The sequence below is a fragment of the Hydra vulgaris genome, chromosome 01 (assembly GCF_038396675.1).
Source record: "Hydra vulgaris chromosome 01, alternate assembly HydraT2T_AEP".
Lineage (NCBI taxonomy): Eukaryota > Metazoa > Cnidaria > Hydrozoa > Anthoathecata > Hydridae > Hydra > Hydra vulgaris.
Genome location: NC_088920.1, coordinates 67,107,008 through 67,129,198, shown reverse-complemented (window position 1 = coordinate 67,129,198; position 22,191 = coordinate 67,107,008). Strand labels below are relative to the sequence as shown.

The 22,191-nt window shown below is 29.4% G+C and overlaps 2 protein-coding genes and 2 non-coding genes across 5 annotated transcripts; 1 reads left to right on the top strand and 3 right to left on the bottom strand.

The window, feature by feature from the left end:
* Positions 1-808: 808 nt before the first annotated feature.
* Positions 809-2,395, bottom strand: LOC124809437 (zinc finger MYM-type protein 1-like). Its single transcript, XR_010635591.1, has 3 exons — positions 2,136-2,395; positions 1,274-2,029; positions 809-1,167 (listed from the first exon to the last, which is right to left on the bottom strand). It is a non-coding gene; the product is annotated as a zinc finger MYM-type protein 1-like (transcript).
* A 6,701-nt stretch (positions 2,396-9,096) lies between these two features.
* On the bottom strand, positions 9,097-9,168 carry trnaq-uug (transfer RNA glutamine (anticodon UUG)). Its single transcript has one exon. It is a non-coding gene; the product is annotated as a tRNA-Gln (tRNA).
* A 706-nt stretch (positions 9,169-9,874) lies between these two features.
* Positions 9,875-13,764, top strand: LOC136075545 (uncharacterized). Of its 2 annotated transcripts, XR_010636001.1 has the most exons (3): positions 9,875-11,804; positions 11,946-13,128; positions 13,201-13,764. XR_010636001.1 is itself a non-coding variant. In XM_065788994.1 (2 exons), the coding sequence occupies exons 1-2, from the start codon at positions 11,502-11,504 to the stop codon at positions 12,345-12,347; spliced, it is 705 nt and encodes a 234-aa protein (XP_065645066.1). In that variant the 5' UTR covers positions 9,875-11,501; the 3' UTR covers positions 12,348-13,764. The 2 variants fall into 2 exon arrangements, 1 of the variants encoding a protein (XP_065645066.1); XM_065788994.1 differs by having other exon boundaries at positions 11,946-13,764.
* Positions 13,688-16,907, bottom strand: LOC136075544 (uncharacterized). Its single transcript, XM_065788993.1, has 3 exons — positions 15,466-16,907; positions 15,231-15,363; positions 13,688-14,994 (listed from the first exon to the last, which is right to left on the bottom strand). The coding sequence occupies exons 1-3, from the start codon at positions 15,671-15,673 to the stop codon at positions 13,938-13,940; spliced, it is 1,398 nt and encodes a 465-aa protein (XP_065645065.1). The 5' UTR covers positions 15,674-16,907; the 3' UTR covers positions 13,688-13,937.
* Positions 16,908-22,191: the final 5,284 nt, after the last annotated feature.

The window sequence follows — 22,191 nt, the reverse complement described above, 5'->3', positions numbered from 1 at the left end:
AAGCTAAGTTTTTTACTAAAAATATTATTTACAAATTTTAAAGTCCTCTAACGCGTGTTTTGACGCGTACATGTGCATTATACGGGTAATAAGTGCATGTAAAAAAAAATTTAAGTTGCTAATTCGAATTCCTTGACCCCAAAAACTTCATTTTGATGCATAGTATAAGCTTAATGTACATGTTTATAATAGTTTAGTAATTTTTGCCGCTTTTAACTTAATCTGGGTCACTGTGCGTCTGTTGAGTCTTTTTATTTAAACTTAACTAAACGTTTAACTGAAGATAATAAACTTTGTAACAAGCGTATTAAATTAGATATGTAAATTGTACGTTTTTCAAATAATATTTATACTTTTTTAATAAAAAAACATGTGTAAAAATGATATCATTAAAATTTTTTTAAAAAAAACATTGATTTTATTAGTTATTTGTTTTTTATAAACACAGTAAAGTCCACGTCCTCTGCGTGGTTAGGAACGTATTTTTGGTTTTTCTCTCGAGCTCTTGCATACTCCTCAAAATGACGCGCAGTACCTTTACTTCTAGCCATTATTAGGCAGTATACGAACTAACACCTGCTAACCACCTTTGAACACCAACTAACACCCTGCTACACTGGCTAACGCTACACCGGCTAATGCAATTTTGACACCTGTCAACGCCAACCTTTCAACACCGCACCGGATAATCGCGCTTTAAACAAGCCAACCTTTCAACATCCCAACCTTTTTAAACACCAACTGTTTTAAACCCCCCCCCCCCCCCATTTTTATAAGAAAAGAAGAGAGAAAATTGTTTTATATTCTTATATTGTTCTAAAGTAAGTTTTTAATGAGACTATGCCATCATCACATAGTAGACAAAGCGGAGAACAAAGGCAATTTGCTCAGTATGAGAGACGTCAGGCGTTCCATCGACAAGTATGGAATAGTAAATTGCTATATGAGCCTCTATAATAACGGCACCGCGGACAATTCTTCCACACTCTTTGATATATTCATTTTAAGAATTCCAACCCAAATAATGAGCAACAAATTGTTTACCTTCTTGTTGGCCGCAAGAAACTTCTTTTAGGTGTAACTGAAGAGTCTTGTTGTGCTTTGCGAGTAGCTCTAGAGTTGCAAGAAAGTTGCCGTTATTGTCATCACCAATCATTTTTGATGAGCCTAAAACAATGATTATAATTACACAAATAAATCACGACATTTTAATTAGAGTGCAGATAAATTAAAATGTAAATATAAATATAACAATTAACGTTCATAAATATACCTCTAAAGCTAAGGTTGCGTGATGCTAAGAAGAGAATTACATCTAAGATGCACCGCAGAATTTCACGCCACCTAGCTGCCTCATTTCTTAACAATTTTTCTAGACTTGAATCAATCCCACACTGATATTCCATGCTTTCCAGCGCTGTTTTCCACTTAATGTAATAGTTTCGATGGTGAAGATTGTTTTGGTGGCTTTTTACTTTTTACTGTCAGCTAGCTTTCTCCAGTTTCCATTGATGCCACCATTGCAACGTAGAAGATGCAATTGATTACCAGCCCCGCAAGCTTGCTTGCTTCCAAAAAGTGAGCACAAAAAGCAAAAAATTATTTTATAAGTTGCACTCTAAAGAAGCCAATCTCTGTTTATTTTTTCCACGTTGCGAGTTATTTCGTGGAAAACTGATTCAGGAACCTTAATCTTGTTCGAGTCTCTCGGAAAAGATGAAGAATTTTTAGGATGCCCCTGAAGAACAACTGCATCACGTTCTACTTTAGACATACTTTCAGCCCACAAAGCAGGATCGTTTGTAGTAATTGCCTTAACCATCTTATTTTTATACTAATATTTCAAATAAATATTTAAATAAGTATATTATTTACACAAGCTCAAAATGATTATTAAAAGAATCTTCGCAAAGCAAAATTTACTAATACATTGTTTCCATTTTCAGCTCTTGTTGATGACATTGTGCTACTTGAAGCAGTGCTTCTTCTGAGCTCAAAAATTTTCATAAGACTCATTTGCAAAGCCATCCTTTAGAAAATGAAAAAAAAGATTTAAAAATCTCTTGATTTATATAGCAATAATATAATAAAGAGATATATGAAAAAGAAGGTTATGTTTACATTAATGAACTTACTATTTCAAAAGCTTGACGTGTCTGGGAGGAATTTGTAGTAATCAATCTGGAAACTGCAGGCCTTTTCCCATCCTTTTTTTTTTAACTCGTATACCACAATCTTCGAATGTACGTTTAATTTTTGCTTATTTGCTGTCTTATTTGCCGCATTTTTTCTGTTTTGACAGCCAGAATCTTTTTTCTTGAAAATGAACATGTTTTGTTTTTACAAAACAGAATAATTCAAGTATTAAAGCTATTTTTATGTTACTTAGCGAATCTAAATGAAGCATTGGAATCTCAGTTATGCAATGTACTTTAACTCTTGTTATATATATAACAATATATATATATATATATATATATATATATATATATATATATATATATATATATATATATATATATATATATATATATATATATATATATATATATATATATGTATATATATATATGTATATATATATGTATATATATATGTATATATGTATGTATATATATACACATATATATATGCATATATACATGTATATATATATATATATGTATGTATGTATACATATAATATATATATAGATATACATAACTGAATTGTTTATAAAAAACACATGTATATATCTATATATATTATATATATATACATACATACATACATATATATATATATATTTATATATAAATATATATATATGTATATATATATATATATATATATATATATATATATATATATATATATATATATATATATATATATATATATGGTAAAACTTTTTTCTTTTTTCTACAATATATTCAAGTAAAAAAAACATTTATTTGAAGTCCAACGACATAATTGACATCCCCTAGGCACGCCCCTGAATTTCAAAACATTTAAACTCGTTATTAAAAAATTAACATATTTTTAGTTACAAATTTAAACATTTAAACCATTTAAACAAAATCATCAAAAATATTCAAACTATCTATTTATTCAAATTTATGTAAAGTTTGATATACGTTATATATTAGGCGTTGGTTAAAAGTGTTAACAATATTGTCTAGTATAATATTAGATAATATTGTATAATATTATCAATAAAAATTGAAAACGTTTAAGTGACACTTAATAAGTGCATACAGGTATACGTACCGCAAAAACAACCGTACCGCAAAAACCACAATGTTGGCTGAAGTGACCTTGCATGTAGAAAAAGATTCAAAAAACTTGATATAATATGATAGCTATTATGTCAGCCTATAAATTAAAGCAGTGGTTATTTGCTAATTTGTAATCAATTATTAGAACAAGGAGTTTTCCTGATCTTATTGAAGAAAGATTTCTCTACAAATACTCCACAAATTTTATGGATTTTTGCAAAGAACACAATTGCAATCGTATTTACAGAAATGCTGCTTTGACCGACATCAATCATATCCAAAGCGTGTTTTTTTACTAATTTAAAAGAATCGGAAGTTGACTTTATCGCTCAGAGAAAATAAATTTCCTTGAAACATTATAACTTATTTCGAAATATATTTGATTTGATTTCATTTATAAACATGAAAAACCGCTATAAACAAGAAGCAAATTTTTTTTTTATCTAAGTGTTTCTAAAACTTAAATCGGATAATAAAACTTAAATCTAATTCACTTGACTTCAGTAAAAAATTATTTTTAAACATAATATAAGCTTAAACATAATATAAGCTGGCATATATTATGCCAACTTTTTTATTTTTTATTAAAAATAAAAATGTTAGCATAATACACGTTGCATTCAACAGAAACAACAGAAGATTTTGATCCACAATAAATATTTATTGCCATGGGAGAACACTGCTTCAAATGTGTTACAACTCCTTTGTTTATTTCTTGTATATTGCTCGCACCATCAAAAGGCCCACACAAATTAAACTAAATAAAACTTCTACAATGTAACTAAGAAATGCTAACTTTTTTTTAGACAGATTATTTTTTATTTTTTTAAATAAAATTTAAAAAATATTAAACTATATAATTAAATCTTAAATAATAATCTTGACTAGCACTTTAAATAATAAGCAAATTTTTATTTTTTATAGTTAAAAAATAAATTATCAATTAAATTTGAATGTTGTTTGGAAAAAGACAAAAAAAATTTCTTATGAAAAAACTTATACATATTTAAACTTATACAATTTATTTTTTAAAACATTCCTCATATGTTTGCTTTCTTACAATATAGTTTATAAAGTTTTAATTTATTTTAAAATGTTTTCCAGATTTATTATGTCCTTTCAAATGGCTATTTCAGTATAATGGCATTAGGCTATTTCCAAAAAATCATATACTGAAAATCGTGTATATTTTGTCTATTATTTTCATAATAATAAAACTATCTATCTGCAATTTACTCTCATTTAATTCTAATCTATTTAAATATTTTGTAAATAAAGAATGGTTTTGATTGGTATTTTCTTATTGTAATAGAATGTAGGCATTTTAAGAATAATTACAACAATTAAAATTTTTAAAATAAAAGTGAACATATATCAAGCGCTTTTTTTTTATATATATAAGTAGTAATACTATTTATAGCAAAACACTTTTATCATATTATATATAAAACAATCTTTTAAAACGATAATTTTTTTTTAATATCTTTTTTGTTTTCAAAGTTAATTTAATGGTTATTAATTTGATCATAATATCAAATTATTTCAAGTGGTTTTTTTATTTGTTAAATACTTGGGTATTTGCACTAGAGTAAAAATTTCAATTATAAAAGCATGTAGTTTTTTTTGTTTCGAAAATTGTTTGTTTATGCGACACAATGATCGCAAAAAGTGACCAACGGAGCCGTCCAGTCACGTAGATCTGGGAGATGTGAAAATAGAAGTAGATTGTAGATGATGTCATTGGGCGAGAATCATAAATGAATGTAAAGACTATTTTGTAGGAGGAAGAAAATTTTAGGACTCAGGGATTAGGTGAACAATAACTCACGCTCTAGTCATACTAAACAAATGATAAAACAATGGTCTATGAGTAAACAAGTCAATATCGATCCGCTGGTTCATTAAAGGCAACCATGGCTAAAATTATCGCACCATACAAAAACAATAAAATAAGTAGATAACAAAATATAAAGTAAAATGATACAAAATATAAGTACGAGCAATATAAAAAGAAAAAATAGGCTAGTAAATGTGCTACTATATATGGTCCAAACTCTAGATAACCAACTGAAAACTGATAATCACCTGTGTGAGATAAAAGTATATAAATGTCATTAATGTAACAAATTCATAATATAAAGCTCACAAAGCGCTATAATACGTGGGTGTAAGAGGTAAAAAAATGTTGGTGCCATGGTAACCAATCAGAATTAAGTAGTGCATAATGGTGATCCCCCTCCTCAGGAGTGCACTGCGATCACCAATGACGTTTCGGAGAGCCCGAGACCTGCACTAACGCCACTCGTCAGGGGCGTGTCCTTGCAACAGATCTCACCGCCTGCACTCTACGTCATGCTAGTCAATATTGCAATATAACAGGACTACACTACAAAAGCCAAAAATCCCAATCCCTATCCCAGTTTTTAATACAGCTCCAACATTCTTAGAGATCTCATGAGGGTGGTAAGGGATGCGCGTGGTGTAAATATAAGCAAATATGTTGATACATATAAATATCATGTACACTTACATTAGAAAAGACAAACGTGTACACATGCATGTATGCGTATGTATAAAAATAAACAATTTAATGTATAGAAATAACACAAAGCAAATAGAAAATAGAAATTAATAATTATGAGTAAATTACCGTTTCTTTTATGGCTGAAATGTGTCTTATAAATATAATACGTAAATATCACTTCATAATCATCGAAACTCAGAATGTTTGTCGTTAGTATAAAAGTAGTTAGTTGAAAATATGGTAGAAAATCTGGTGACTCCAATAGTATGAGAAATATAAATCATGCCTGATAAGTAGAGACAAAAGCTATCACACAAAACAGACTCAGATAAATTAAAAAATGATTGGCCAGAGATAAAAAAATACAGACATATAATCAGTAGGCAGAGAATAGTGACAAAAATAAACAGATGAGACAATAAATGCGATTTTATACTAATAGCTCATAACCACTGAAAAACGTAACGTTTAAAAACAATATTGTTGACAAAACGACCTAACGAACGTTAGTGAACACTGTATAGTGCAAACCACAACAAACTAACTTAGCGACGTCAGATCAAGAAAACTAGATAGAAACAAAAAAGAAACAAAAAACCTTATAGATTGTGATATGTCTAAACTTATCTAGTGGTATAGTTCAGTACAAACAAACCAAGAATACATTTGTTTTAAAAATACGCTAATACGTAATTTTGTGAAAAATTTTCGCGCTCTTTTGCTTCTCACAAATATGCGGTCTCATTCACACGTAATAACACAAATCTGAATAAATTTACAAGGATAAGGTCAAAAAAAGATTACGAACAAAAGTATATAATAAAGAACAAATATTTGATAAACTGATTTTAGAGACTGTTGATGTCTACAGGTGTGATGGTGTTGTGCATTAGTATGTATCGTTTGGTCGTCTCGTCTGGTCTCGTTATGTTTTCGTTCACTTTCAAATCGGGTGAATAGAAAGCTAAACACACTCACTCCTTGCGCTTATGGGCTAGCACATCAGAGCCAGACGTAAGACCTACAGAATGGATTTCAATTGATCAAATGCACACATTAGTCACCGTAGGCCACAAGCCATCGCTCTTAGTCAAAAGAGCTACTGCCCCGTGCTGGTGTGGAATGATGTGCTATGGAGTGAGATTTTAGATCCGAGCACATAGTCAGCGAGCGCTGATCCGATGTGCATTGTGGAGCTTCCGAATGAACGTGTGCGTGAGTGTTAGCGTAGCCATTAGGTTATTGAGCGCCGTAACCACATCCAGCGGGATAGCCTAATGTCCGTATTGTCGTTGTAGTGTACATTGGAAGAAGTCGGGGCTCACCAGCCACAAAGAATAAATTTGTTTGTTTATGCGACACAATGGTCGCAAAAAGTGACCAACGGAGCCGTCCAGTTACGTAGACCTGGGAGATGTGAAAATAAAAACAGATTGTAGATGGTGTCATTGAATAAAAAATAAAAATCATAAGAAAATATAAAATGTGTGGCGAGACTTTTGTGAAGTAGAAAAACGAAGAATATATGATAAGGGGGTATGGGGAGGAACAACTAACGCTCTAGTCACTCTGAGTGTTGAACATATGCAACAAAGAACAAATATTTGATATACTGATTTTAGAGACTGTTGATGTCTACAGGTGTGATGGTGTAGTGCATTAGTATGTACCGTTTGGTCGTCTTGTATGGTCTCGTTATGTTTTCGTTCACTTTCAAATCGGGTGAATAGAAAGCTAAACACACTCACTCCTTGCGCTTATGGGCTAGCACATCAGAGCCAGACGTAAGACCTACAGAATGGATTTCAATTGATCGAATGCACACATTAGTCACCATAGGCCACAAGCCATCGCTCTTAGTCAAAAGAGCTACTGCCCCGTGCTGGTGTGGAATGATGTGCTATGGAGTGAGATTTTAGATCCGAGCACATAGTCAGCGAGCGCTGATCCGACGTGCATTGTGGAGCTTCCGAATGAACGTGTGCGTGAGTGTTAGCGTAGCCATTAGGTTATTGAGCGCCGTAACCACATCCAGCGGGATAGCCTAATGTCCGTATTGTCGTTGTAGTGTACATTGGAAGAAGTCGGGGCTCACCAGCCACAAAGAATAAATTTGTTTGTTTATGCGACACAATGGTCGCAAAAAGTGCTTTTTTTTTATATATATAAGTAGTAATACTATTTATAGCAAAACACTTTTATCATATTATATATAAAACAATCTTTTAAAACGATAATTTTTTTTTAATATCTTTTTTGTTTTCAAAGTTAATTTAATGGTTATTAATTTGATCATAATATCAAATTATTTTAAGTGGTTTTTTTATTTGTTAAATACTTGGGTATTTGCACTAGAGTAAAAATTTCAATTATAAAAGCGTGTAGTTTTTTTTTTTCGAAAATAATATAAAAATGTTATTGATTTTTAATAGGTTAAAAACACGATGCAAATTTTGTTTAAAACACTGCAATGACATCTTTAGAATCAAGGTTACGTTGAATCAAATATAATCATAGTAAAAAGCGAGAACACGTGTATAGCCTATAAAATGTTATTTTAAAAATAACAATATTTTTTTTTAGGTATACCTATCTTGTGTTTTTTGTGGTGCATCGGGTATTTTCTCCAAGATTACGTTAGCATGCTAACGTAAAACCTTTAAATAAAACCAGTTACTGCAGTAACTGATTTTATTTAAAGCAGATCAAATAATATTAGGACACGCCAAATTTCAGCTTCATTGGTTCACTAGCTGCAGAGATACGATCGATAAATTGAATGCGGTTTTTGGGGTACACATACAAAAAACAATAAAAGTTCAGTTAACAATAACAAGGTTATTGTTATAATAGGTTTGTAATCTACGCTTTAATTTTCCTAATGTATATGTTTGTTAATATATTATTACAATACAATAATGACTTATGTTTCTCGATATTGTTAACATTTTATCAACGTTTAATCAAAAACGTTTAATTAACGTTGACATTAAAAAGCAAGGTCACCACGGGAAACAAATTGTGTTTTCCGTGGCGACCTCGAATTTGTGGTATTTGTTACAAATAGGTTTTAAACGGTAAAATCCTAATATTTAAAGTTATTTTGAATTTTTTTCAAAGTAAAAGAGTTGAACTACGAGTCAAAAAAGTTCGGTTAAGTTTAGTAGATTTATAAATAGCTTTCTTACTATTTTGAATTTGATAATTTAAAATTTAGAGTTAAGTTCATAAGTTAGAATTATGTTATAGAAATTTGTTAATTTATTTTTACAAAGTGCCGTTTGAAATAAAGCTAAATAAAGCTAAGTAAAAGTAAGGTCCTACCGAGATTTGAACTCGGATCGCTGGATTCAAAGTCCAGAGTGCTAACCATTACACCATAGAACCGTACACGAAATCAGATGTATTTTTGTATTAATTATTAAAACTAAATATATAAATACTTTAAAATTATAATACGTCATTTATTTTTCTTATTCGAGTTTTTATTCAGTAGTTTTTAAAGCACTGTATTGTATTTGATAAATTATAATATTTTAATTACTTTTTGTAATAAATCTTTTAAATGTTAAAGTTATGAGTTTTAAAATCGTGAAGATCGTTATAGAAGCATGCGAATAAAATGTTTAGAATAAAATGAATAGAATTTATTTTATTTTTTTTAATTTTAACAAAATAGATTATTACGTTGTTCGTCAACCTGTTGTTTTATGTTTATATTTATATTATACGTATTGATGGTGTTCTATTGACGTCACGATGTAAACATTACTATTCCGACGCCATCTTGTAGGTCAAACTAACGCATTAGCTTAAGGAGCTTTAACGCAAGGCCAATTACTATTATCTGTTAATGTGGTTCCTATAGAAAAAGATTGTTAAAAAGTTTATTATTTTGATTAAATTTATATAGAATTTAATTCTCTTTCTCATGATGTAATTAATTTTTTTTTGTTTAAACTAAAACTCAATATTAAATAACTTGTTTTCTAAACACTGCCAAACAAGTTAATTAACCTTAGCAACTAAGTAAATTGCAATTAATATAATCTGAAACATTCTCAAACTTAATAAATAACCAAAAAAATAAATACAACTATTTGTGTTAACATTTTAAAAACCTTATGTTATGTATTCTAAGGCATTTTATTAAATTTTTGTTTTGAATTAATTTACATGACTCATAGTACAGTAAACATAGTTTGGTTGTTTAAGTATGCTCAATAAAGTATTAAATGGTTTTAGTATTTTTAATTGCTCTGTATATAAATAATATGCTGATGTTTATTCTATTGTAGTATCTAAAAGTGTTTAATATTTTTTAACAATAATACAATACAAGCAAGCAAAACCACAAACTTAGAAGAATGTGTCATTTTAGAGGCAATCAACACTCATGCAAAAAACGTACAAAAAGTTACAGAAGTTCCAAATGATTACGATTTTACTATAAACTAAAATACTGCAAACTTAAAATTGTTGAAAATTTATGTTAACCTTTAGCTGACATTCCAGAATGTTTTCCATAAAACATAGACTTTATATTTACAATTCCACTCCTCACATGGTTGCTGTTCATAAGTTTTACTTTAAAGTTAAAAGTTGTGTGTTTAAAATATAGCTGCTCTTTACATCAAATTCTGAAGCGAAAAAAGTAGACGCATTTGTTTAAAGTTCGATATGAAGGTCTTCAATAAATAGGAAGTAGAAGATATGAAGCAAATCAAAAAATTTATGAAATAAGTTGTAACATTTCAAGGACTTTTACGTAGAGTACAAGTATATTGTATGTTGATCTTGTGCCACCAAATAAACATTTCTAAAATCATATGAAGCTGTTGCAGTATTATTTATGGCTTGTCCTGCTTAAAGAAATTAAAAAAATTGGAAAAAAGACTATTCATCATTGAATAGAGTTGTAAAACCTTATTACGGTAATAAAATGGTATTAATGTATTGTCAGAGCACCGCGAATCATGTAAAATTGTGGAATGCAGATAAAAATATTGATTATCATTTAAAAAATTGATTTTACTTCATGGATTAGTTAGCAAAGTCTACATTACAATGTTTACCCAGGTTTTCAATTTTACTACATGGATTAATTTGCAACACTGAAGTTAGCTTGTGTAGTTTTGTCTTATTGAATTCTATGATGCTTCTTAAGCTATTTTTGATGTCTGAAAACAAAAACAGCTTAAGCAAAGTTTTTACTCAAAGTTTAGAATGATGGAAAATCCTAAAAGCAGTCAAAAAAGAAGATTCTTTCATATTAAAAAGTGTTTAAGTTTTTGTGACTTATTAGTTATTTATGCTTTTATTTTTGTGTTTTCTCAAAGTAAAGTTTTTCAATGAGTACACCTTGAAAATATGCTCAAATTTACACAGCATATTTAAAAATATATATATAATCAACTTTTTTTAGTATTGTTTAATTGTGTACAATATAATTTCATTATTAATGAAAAAAAATCTGTTTCAAAAACTCAACAAAAGTGTAGTTTTTTTCTTTCCACAGGAACCATTACAATGATAATAAGCCTATAAGATATCGAGGTGGAAGCGGGTAAACCCCAAAAACTTAAAATTAAAAGTAAATGTCCATGAAATCCTCCACAAAAATGGATCTTCTGCAAGTCGTCAAATTTTTTCCAAATCCAAAATATTATATATTTTTTTAGTTCAACAATAGGTGTTTCACTGTATATATTGTTGTCAAAATGGAGGAATATGCTCAAACATTACAGGGTGCTGCTGCAATTCGGTATGTTGCAAAATTACAGCTTGTTAGTGGGGTAGACCCTTATAAATTGAAATTTAGCGAATGGGACACAAATCCTAAATCACTTCCTTCCGTGGAGTATCCAGACATTGAAAACTATTGCGTCTACACAAAAAGTGCTTATACAATGAATGAACTAAAATCTTATAAATCTCTAGATGCATACTACCAGTTCGTCAGCGGTTGGGTTTTTGATTTGGCAAGCTATGTTGTGAATAACCGTGTCATTGTTAAAGCCAAGGTAGGAATTAGCAATATCAACAATTTAAATATACACGTATACATATATGCTTACAATTATATATATATATATATATATATATATATATATATATATATATATATATATATATTCAAATATATATATATATATATCATTCAGGTGAGACACTCTCAGAGTATCAGCCGGCCACCACTACAACCTTGGATTATTGCTGAAAAGAGTAAAAACATTTTAGCTGCACACTGCAACTGTATGGCAGGTTTAGCAGAAACATGTACTCATGTCAGTGCCACGCTCTTTGCAATAGATGCTTCTGTGCGCTTAGAGAAAAGCCGAACTGTTACTGAAGAAGCAGCATACTGGATGCTACCATCAAATGTGAAGAAAGTAACATATTCTAGGCTAAAAGACATTGATTTTACATCGGCAACAACGATGAAAAAGAGTCTTGATAATAAGTTATCTCAGACACCTATTAGACAATATTATTTACAGCCTCTTCCGTTTGTAGAACCTCCCAACACTACGGAAATGAACAATCTTTTTTCAAAAATTACATGACACTGGCGCTAAACCAAGTATACTATCAATAGTACCTAACTTTGTTGAATCTTACGTTCCTAGGTTATTATCTTCCTTGTACCCCTGTGTTTCTGTAGAACTACGGAAAGACCGAGGCACATCAGCAACACTTGAGGATATAGATGAGTTGTGCACTCAAATTCTAACTAGTAACACGCTGCTTACAACTAAGGAAGCGTGTCAACTTGTAGAAGAGCAGACTAGAAGTCAAGCTGCAAGCCACATGTGGTTTAGATTCCGCGCAGGCAGAATAACTTCTTCAAATATGAAGAAAGCATGCATTACTTCGCCCTTAAAACCATCAATAAGCACTGTAAAATCTATATGCTATCCTTCATTACTTAAGTTTAAAACAGCGGCTACAGACTGGGGGTGTCAGCACGAATCAGGAGCTCTAGATTGCTATACTAACTTAATCAAAGACAAGCATACTGAATTAAAAATTTCTAAAAATGGCCTACATATCGACCACAACAACTCATATTTAGGAGCAACTCCAGATTCATTAGTATCTTGTAATTGCTGTGGCAAAGGAGTATTAGAAATAAAATGCCCATTTTGTCTTCGAGATATAGATATTTAGGGTTGCGTAGACAAAAGGTCATCACTGGAGAATGTTTATGGCAATTTGCATTTGAAAAAATCTCATGCACATTATTACCAGGTTCAAACACAAATGTTTGTGTGCAAAGTAAAGTTTTGCGATTACTTTGTTTGGACCAAAGCAAGTTCTCACTTGGAAAGAATATACCCTGATGAGGTTTAACTTAATTTATAAATTTTATTTTATGTTGTTATTTATATTTTTAAAATAAATGAAACTAATTTAAAGGTCTTCTGGAATGAAATTTTGCTTAAATCGCAACTATTCTTTGAAAAGGCAATCCTACCAGAAATAATTGGAGCCATTCATTCGAGGGCGCAACCTTCCTTACTCGAAAAGTTTAATACAACTACATCAGAAGTTGAAGCGGCTTTTTCTTGCACATCAGTAGTTGAAGCAGATATTTTTAGTACATCAGTTGGTGAAGCCACTATTTCTAGTACATCAGTAGTTGAAGCCGCTATTTCCACTACAATGGACCCCGATTGCAACATCGAACTATTCTGATTATGTCAAACGCCCTATGATGATTTGTATAATTATATTGGATGTGATCATGCAAGCTTCAATTACAAATGGTGTCACTATGAGTGTGTTAAATCTAAGTCTCCACCTAAGGGAGCATGGTTTGTCCCGAGTGTCGTAATTTGCCACAGTATAAAAAGACAGTTGGGTCAACCAAAAGTAAGTGACTCATAAATGACTAGATTAACATAAAAAAATGTATATATTAATATATTTATGTCACCCTTGTTATATTTTTAAATAATATAGTATATTTTACTAACATATTGAAACGGTATGTCATAATTTCCGTATTAATCAAAACGTACGATTGATTTGCAACAATTGGTAAGTGCGCAACTCACTGTAAAAATTTTGTTTACAGTCGTTATATTGTCTGCCTCGCACATTAAAAAATCAACTGGTAAAATTTCCTTTAATATAGTGTATTTGTTTCTTGCTTATCCAATCACTCTTTCTACATTGACTCTCGAATGGGCGATTTTTCTAGTACTTTCGACATCAACAGCTGATAGCTGCTTCTTTCCTCTTGTAAAGGCTGGGATTTTAACCTCAGCACACATAAGACCAACAGAGTCGGCTATGTTAAAACCTCGGTCAGCTAGCACTACATCTCCAGGGTTGAGCTTCTCAAGGAGCCCACATTGTTCGGTGATAAGTTTATCGCTAGTTCTCCCACCCCATCCCTGGGAAATGTAAGAAATAACGCCTTGTGGAACAATGCCGATCAAATATTTTACGGTGTTATGACTTTTATAGTTGCTCCATGTTTGTGCTCTGGCCATAAGATTTGAGGGTTTTTCAATAAAAATTTCAAAACAGTCTATGATGACAGCTATCTTAAGCCCAAAGTTTTGTCTAAACGATAATGGCATGGATTGTTGTAATTCTTTTCTTTCCGGCCAGAAAATCAGAGGTTTCATACGAACATATAATATGTGCAAAATATTCTTGAAAGTTTTTGACGCAACGGAATAGGAAATGTTAAACCGAAATGCTAAGTCTTGTAATGGGGTTCCAAGACGCAGCTTCATTAGCACAAGAATCACTTTTTGAAACTTAGATAGTCGCGAAAGCGCTGTTAGTGAAGTGTATGCTTCGACATGCTGAAATAAAGCCAATAACACTTTGCTACTGGGTAAGCCTGTGTAATAAAGAACTTTCTCATCATCGCTAAAAGACTCAATTGTTATTTGAAACGATAAGAGCTTTTCCTTCAAATTAATGTTTTCACTTAGAATTCGCCTATAATCTTTCGTCAGGAATTCGCTTTCATTATGTTGCGCTTCATCAGTCGTAAGGAATTTGATTCCATTACTTTGCTTCTTAGCAACAGAACCTTTCAACAAAAAAGTGCATATTTTAGGTTTTTCAATTGGATCGCTGATTGAAACCTCGCTAGTTGTTTCACTGGCAGCTCCCTCTGCAAAATGTAGCAAATCCTCTGCGGCAGCATACTGGTTTTTTTTTTCATCTCTATTTTGCGCACGAGAATATCTGAAAATAACATAAACCTGTGAGTTAAGGAATGTCAATGTTGAAGTTAAACAGTCGACAATAAAGTTGTCGTAAGAGAATGTGGACTAACACTTCGCTTAAAGCGTTACTTTATTTACTTTAAATTAGTATAAAATATTTTTGAAATTGACTGTGTAATTTTTTATAATACCAATGTAATGCTTTACAAAAGTTACGCAACACCATTTTAGTCCACTAACCTATAAAGCGCGTACCTTGCAACTTTTGAGGTTTTGGGGAGAGTGGAGGTGCCTGTCTTTTTATCTTGTGATTGCCTTTCTGATGCAGACAACAATAAACTAGGAACCCAATCTGGGTTGGTAACATTATATAATGCAGATGGTTTACCTATAAATAATAAATATGGCGTAAATATTAAGAACATATATATTGTACATATATAGAACTTTACAAGTAACATAATATGGCAGAATTCTATCAATTTCATACCTGAAATAAAGTGAGCAGAGCATACTTTCGAGAATTTGGTAGGTTCTTTTTGCCTATTAACTGCTGCAATCCATTCACAGCGCCTCTTAGATGATAACTCTTGGGTTTTACTACCATGATGCCTAATAATAGTGGGGAAGCTATGGAAAGACATTTTGCTACGGTCTGCTCTACTTGAGCAACCGTTGACAAAACAAGTACTTGGCATAGTTTTGCTAACAAGGATAAAATAATTTATAGTTTCTATAAAAAAAAAAAACAATGTTTTTACACATGTTTTAAAACAATCTTTTTTAAATGTATAATGAAAATAAATAAAAAATATTCTATAATTAAAAAATCTTTTAATTTAAACTTTTATTTCACCTATCAAATTCGAATTAGAGAAGTTGTATTTTATATAGTACACAATTCTAAAAGAAGTTGTCATGTATATTATTTTAAATTTTATTTTTTGTCAATTTGAACATATTTTTAAGATGTATTTGAAAATTGATTTCTTAAAAATCCAGATAACTTAAAACGTTCAGAATCATGTTTGTTTATAGTATCAACAAAAGGTTATGTTGTTAAGTCATTATTGAGATTAATTATTAAGTTCCAGTTGTTTGCATTCATCGTTGAATTCAATGAAATCATTAAAAATCTGCACATGTCCAACACACTTTACTTTCAGTGGTATATAGAATTGTACATAAGGCCCACAACTAACAACATCTTTAAATAAAAAAGAGTCACCTCTTCTGAGAAAATCATTGCACGTTTATCAATGAAATAAAAAAGATCTTCTAAACATTATTGTTTGAATGGATACATATACTCCTTGAAAATGTTTTAATACTTACAGATTTACTATAGATTTACTAATAGAAGTCATTGAAATGTTGCAACTTATTTCAAAAAAATTTTTAATTTGATTTGTGCCTTTTCCTACATATCTTAAAGCTAATGTAGATCTTCCAATGAATTTCATCTACTATATATACTTTTATTTCCAGTAGAATTCAATGTAAAGAACGGTTAATTAAAAACACTGCTTTTAAGCAAGCTTTTAAAGTCAAAGTTTAACTTATGAACAGCACTCATGTGATAAGTTAAATAGTCAATAAAAAGTCAATGTTTTATGAAAAACATTCTTGACATGACAGCAAAAAGATACACATATATTTTCAACAACTCAAAGTTTATAATAAAGTTATAATCATTTGGATCCTTTGCAACTTGTTTACGTTTTTTGCACGAGTGTTGATTGCCTCTAAAATGACACATTCTTCTAAGTTTGTGGTTTTGCTTGTTGCCAATTATTATTGTTACTAATTACTATTAAATACTTTTAACATATTACAGCTATTAAATAAGTAATTTATATGCATAGCATTTTAAAATAATAATGCAATTTAATAAACTTATTTAACATGCTTAAACAACCAAAATGTTTTTGCTGTTTCTGAGTTATGGTAGTTACTAATTGATAAAAAAAAAATATATATATATATATATATATATATATATATATATATATATATATATATATATATATATATATATATATATATATATATATATATATATATATATATATAAAAGAATTGTATGTGTTATAATACTTAACAGAAGATCTTAAAAATGTAAAACACAAATAATTTAGTCTATTTTTGAATGGTTTGAAGTACTTTATGTTCAGTTTACTTAATTGCACATTACTTAAAACACACTTTTGAAAACAAGTTATTTAATAGAGTTTTATTTTAAGCAAAAATAAATTAATTATATCGTGAAATAGAGAATCAAATTCTACATAAATTTACTCAAAAATAACCTTTAAAAATTTATCCACTACAAGATATGTTATCTAAATAGTTGTAATTAAATACGTTATGTCAATAAACGTTCGCTTTGTTTACTTTTTTGCCATACAGTATGGCGGCCGCGAATTTTAACGTCACGTGATAGAATACCATCAATATATATTGTACGTATAATATAACTATAAACATAAAACATCAGGTTGAAGAAGAGCGTATTTATTTATTTTGTTAAAAATTGTTTCAAATAGTTATTCAGAGATATTTTAACTCCGTAAGTATTTGTGTTACTCGTTTTATCATACTGATATTTAGTAAATATCAATCATTATATATCAAATATTATTTATACTAGTTGTCTTCATTACGAGGACACATTTAAAATGGTAATTGTCTCCAATAATAATTTATGATCTATAATATAGAATAGATCTTCAAAAATAATTAAAAGCATATACTTTTTTAATCTAAACATGAATAGAAGGGTATAATAAACGTTTAGCCCTCCTCACGAGAAAAAAAAAACCGGTTTAAATTAAAAGAAACTGTCTAACTTCCAACTAATCCTGTTAAGTGAGGACTATTTCGACTGATAAGTTTTTGCTTAATACTACCCGTATTATTAAGTTTCGATTAGCCTGATAATATTTGTTAATTAGTAAGTACCTACTATTACTGGAGACGGTTAGCACAGATCGTGATAATGCCAACCTAACTGACCCAAGAACGCCACTTATATGGTGTGATAGCGTACACATCAAGGTACCCTTAATGCAAAATTTTAAAATTTTTTAATTTTGCTCGCGAAAATAATTTGAACATTCAAACTTTTTATTTTTTAATTATTTTAGTTATCTTATCTAAATGTTTTAATAAAAATATTTTTTTATTTAATCTTTATAAAATCTTTTTAACCATTTCTTAACATTTTCTTGCATTTTGACAGTAGTTTATACCTTAAAAAATGCTGATATTTTCACGCAATTCATAAGCCAAGTCAAATGCTTTAAATAACAAATCACTATTTTGGTCTATGAAATAAAAATGGTAGTTAAAGTTCGGCGAGTTACTTACTGGTAAAGTTACTAAACGGTAAGTTACCTGTAGTCTACCGGTAGCTTAATTTTAGTAATCGGTCACTTCCACACGGATCAACGGAAGTAAGTTAAAAGATTAAAATATTTATTTAAATGGATGTTCTTAAATCACATGCTTTTATATTTCATATTTTTATTAAATTTATCATAAATGTAACGTAAATTTTGTAAAACGGAATACTTTACGGAAAAAAAACACAAAAAAACTAACAGTTCTATTTGTATTTATCCGCGTACATTAATTAGTGCCCTAATCAACTGGATGTATTGCACCTTCTAACATCGTGTGCAATTTCTGTCTTCTTTCTCTATGTTTTCTCTAAAACAACTTCTTCTGTCTTTCACTCTATTATATCTTTGTTCTTCCAAAAATCACTTTACTCTTAGTCCGTAAAGCGGGTTATGACGCTCCTTGAATTAATGAACACCATTCATTAATTATATTTTACATTATTTTATGATTCAGAAAAATAAATTAGTTTAGCTATTTTTTAGTTAAATAGATATTTAACGCAACTTCTTTTTATGTAAGACAGTACCAAAAAAGAAACTTTTAAAATTTTCAATACTGGGCAACTGTTAGAAAAAGCAAATTTCCAAATTTATCTAAAATTGCAATCAGGTTTGTCACAGTTCCGACACCTTCCGCTTCTATTGAAACTCATCTTTATTAGACAAGGAAGATAAACAAAATTACTTATGCGATGGAAGCTATATTGAAGAAGATGAAGAAGCGATGACTTTATTAAGCTCTTTTTATGATTTGACTTAGTGACCAACTTTTTTAGCAGAGAATAAAAAGTTTATATTCTTGAAGTTTCAAATATTAATACTGTGTAAAGTTTAAAATTTTCTTATGTTGTATGCAACAGTTTAATCTTTGAAACTATATATAGTGTGAAAATATGAAAGTAGAGTTTTTAAACAACAAAAAATTATAATATATTTTTTCACCCATTTTTGTTACTCGTTTGTTATTAGATTTGTTCATTGTTTATTACAATGTTTTTTTCTTAATAATGTTATAAAACGTTTGTTTAGTTTTTATATTATTGCTAAATAAACATTTGATATTAATAGTTACAATTTATTAAACATCTTATTTTATTAAACATTTGTTATTAATAGGTACAAAATGTTTAAAACATGTTTGCATGAAATATATATATATATATATATATATATATATATATATATATATATATATATATATATATATATATATATATATATATATATATATTTCTAGCGAGGGACTAGTTTTTGATTTTTTCTCTTTTTTTTTATACTGAAAATGCTTTTAAATATTTGTACGCAAGCGACTTAAATGAAATCTGCGTGAGTGTGTTGATAACGTACAAATTCTTCTCACATTCTATCAATAATAGATGTCAGTTTTTTTTAACTTACTTTTTTAAATTAAAAGTTACCCAATGTTACCATAAGTTACACTCAAGTTATCTTAAGTTACGCTCAAATTACCGCAGTTACCGGTAACTAAAAGTAACTGTTTTGAAAGTTACCAAAATTGTCAAACCCTAGTCATGCCATTCCGCAATTATCCAGCCATATTATTTAAAATAATTTAAACTAACGTTAAACTATATCCATGCCAGCTCTAACCACCTACCAAGTATTTTGTTTGCAAGTAACAGTTGCCGACCTCTATTAAACTAAGATTGTCATCAAACTCTTCCAACAATAACTTTATAAAAATTTGCTCCTATTAACAAAGAAGCCCTAATAAAAATAGACATAGCAGCAATACCCAATAATAAACCCTATTTTTAATTAAAAAACTAATAGTGATAGTAACAGACGCAAGCGATTATCATATGGTTTAATCCCCCTTTCAGTAAGAACGTTGTCACCAAAATATGAAACCTTTTCTTAAAGTTAATTGACTTACGTTTTCCAGCGCACCACAAGCTTCACTAGACTTTTAACAGAAACACCGTCAAAATAAGTTACAGTTGCATGACAAATATTGTTATTATTATAAATTCACACAACTAAGACATTTTGCGCAATAAAAATATTGATAACGCTAGATACAGTAACTGTATAAATAGAACTACATGTCGTTTAGAAAATCAATGCTTAACTAAAAATACTGTTTATTAGGCTACTCTAACACCACCTAACGCCAATCATGCTAAGAAGTCTTATATTGGTATAAGCAAAAACTCCTTTAAGATTAGGTTTTCGAATCACATAAAATCTTTTAACCTAGTCAGGTATAAAAACGACACTGAACTTTCTAAAGAAATTTGGAAACTTAATGAAGCAGGTATTATATCGATATTCAAATGGAGTATTATTAAAAAATGTCAACTTTATAACCCATCAAAAAGAGGTGATCTTTGAATAAATGAGAAATATTTTATTTCAACAAGCAATCAAGAACCTTTGTTAAATAAAATAAGTGTATGGTGTAGATTAGGGTTATGACATTTTTTCAAACCCATGTTCCTGTACTGTAGTTTGATGAACTTTTACCTAAAAAGCACGAAATAAACTATAATTTGCATACCTTTTGAAAAAAGTTCAACCCGTTGAAAAATCGATTTTTAAATCAATTTTTCAATGGCGAGCAGCAAACCGGTTTATATTGTCGCCATCATTGACAGTTATTTAAATTAAATTAAATATTTTAATAAGTATATATTTTTTTTAAATAAAATTTTTTTTCAGTTTTAAAAATGCACATACATTGACTGAAAAATATAAAGTCATTAAAATATATAACTGAATTTAAATAAATTGTAGTTAAAAATCGATTTTTCAATGGCGGGGTGAACTTTTTTCAAAAGATTTGCAAATAATAGTTCATTTCGCGCTTTTTAGGTAAAAGTTCATCAATCTACAGTACAGGAGCATAGGATTGAAAAAAAAGTCATAACTCTAGTGTAGATTTCATTTAAATAATTTTCCGTTTGTCGTTTGATTTAACGTTTTATCTCTAAAATTTTTTTTCAAGGATTTTTATTTTAACGGTTTGAAATAAATGGCTGAACGATTGCCGAATAACATGCAATTTAAAGTGCCATTAAAAATATGTACTTTTTTTAATTTAGAAAATAGTATATATATATATATATATATATATATATATATATATATATATATATATATATATATATATATATATATATATATATATATATATATATATATATATATATATATATATATATATATATATATATATATATATATATATATATATATATATATATATATATATATATATATATACAAAGGCTAAAAAAAGCATTCCGCAGTCGGTGTATCGTTGTCTGGCAATTATTGTATACAGCTTATATTAGCTCACATCTCGAGTTCGCGGTATCAGCCAGGTCACCGTTTCTAAAAGATGACATTGAAGCACTAGAAAAAGTGCAGAAGCGTGCAACAAAAACGTTTGCACTAATAAAGCACTTACCGCAGGCCCAAAGACTCCAAACGCTGGTTTTTAAGACTCTTGAAAACCGCAAAACGCGAGGCAACGTAATTCAACAATTCAAGATCATTTGAAATATTGACAAGGTCCATTTTCATGTGCCACAGACACAACACTTAGCTAAATTAATTTACAATCCTTGAGGTCACAGTCAGTGCCTTGATAAACAAAGAGTAAATCATCGTATTGAAAGAGAACAGTTTTTCACAAATCAAATTGCACGTCACTGGACCGCTCTCCCGCAAAAGACCATCGCTGCTCAAAGTGTCAACTGCTTCAAAAACTTTTTCATTTAACTATAGCTTTAATTATTTTCACTTTATTTATATTATTTTATTTTTCAAATCTTTTATTCTAAACA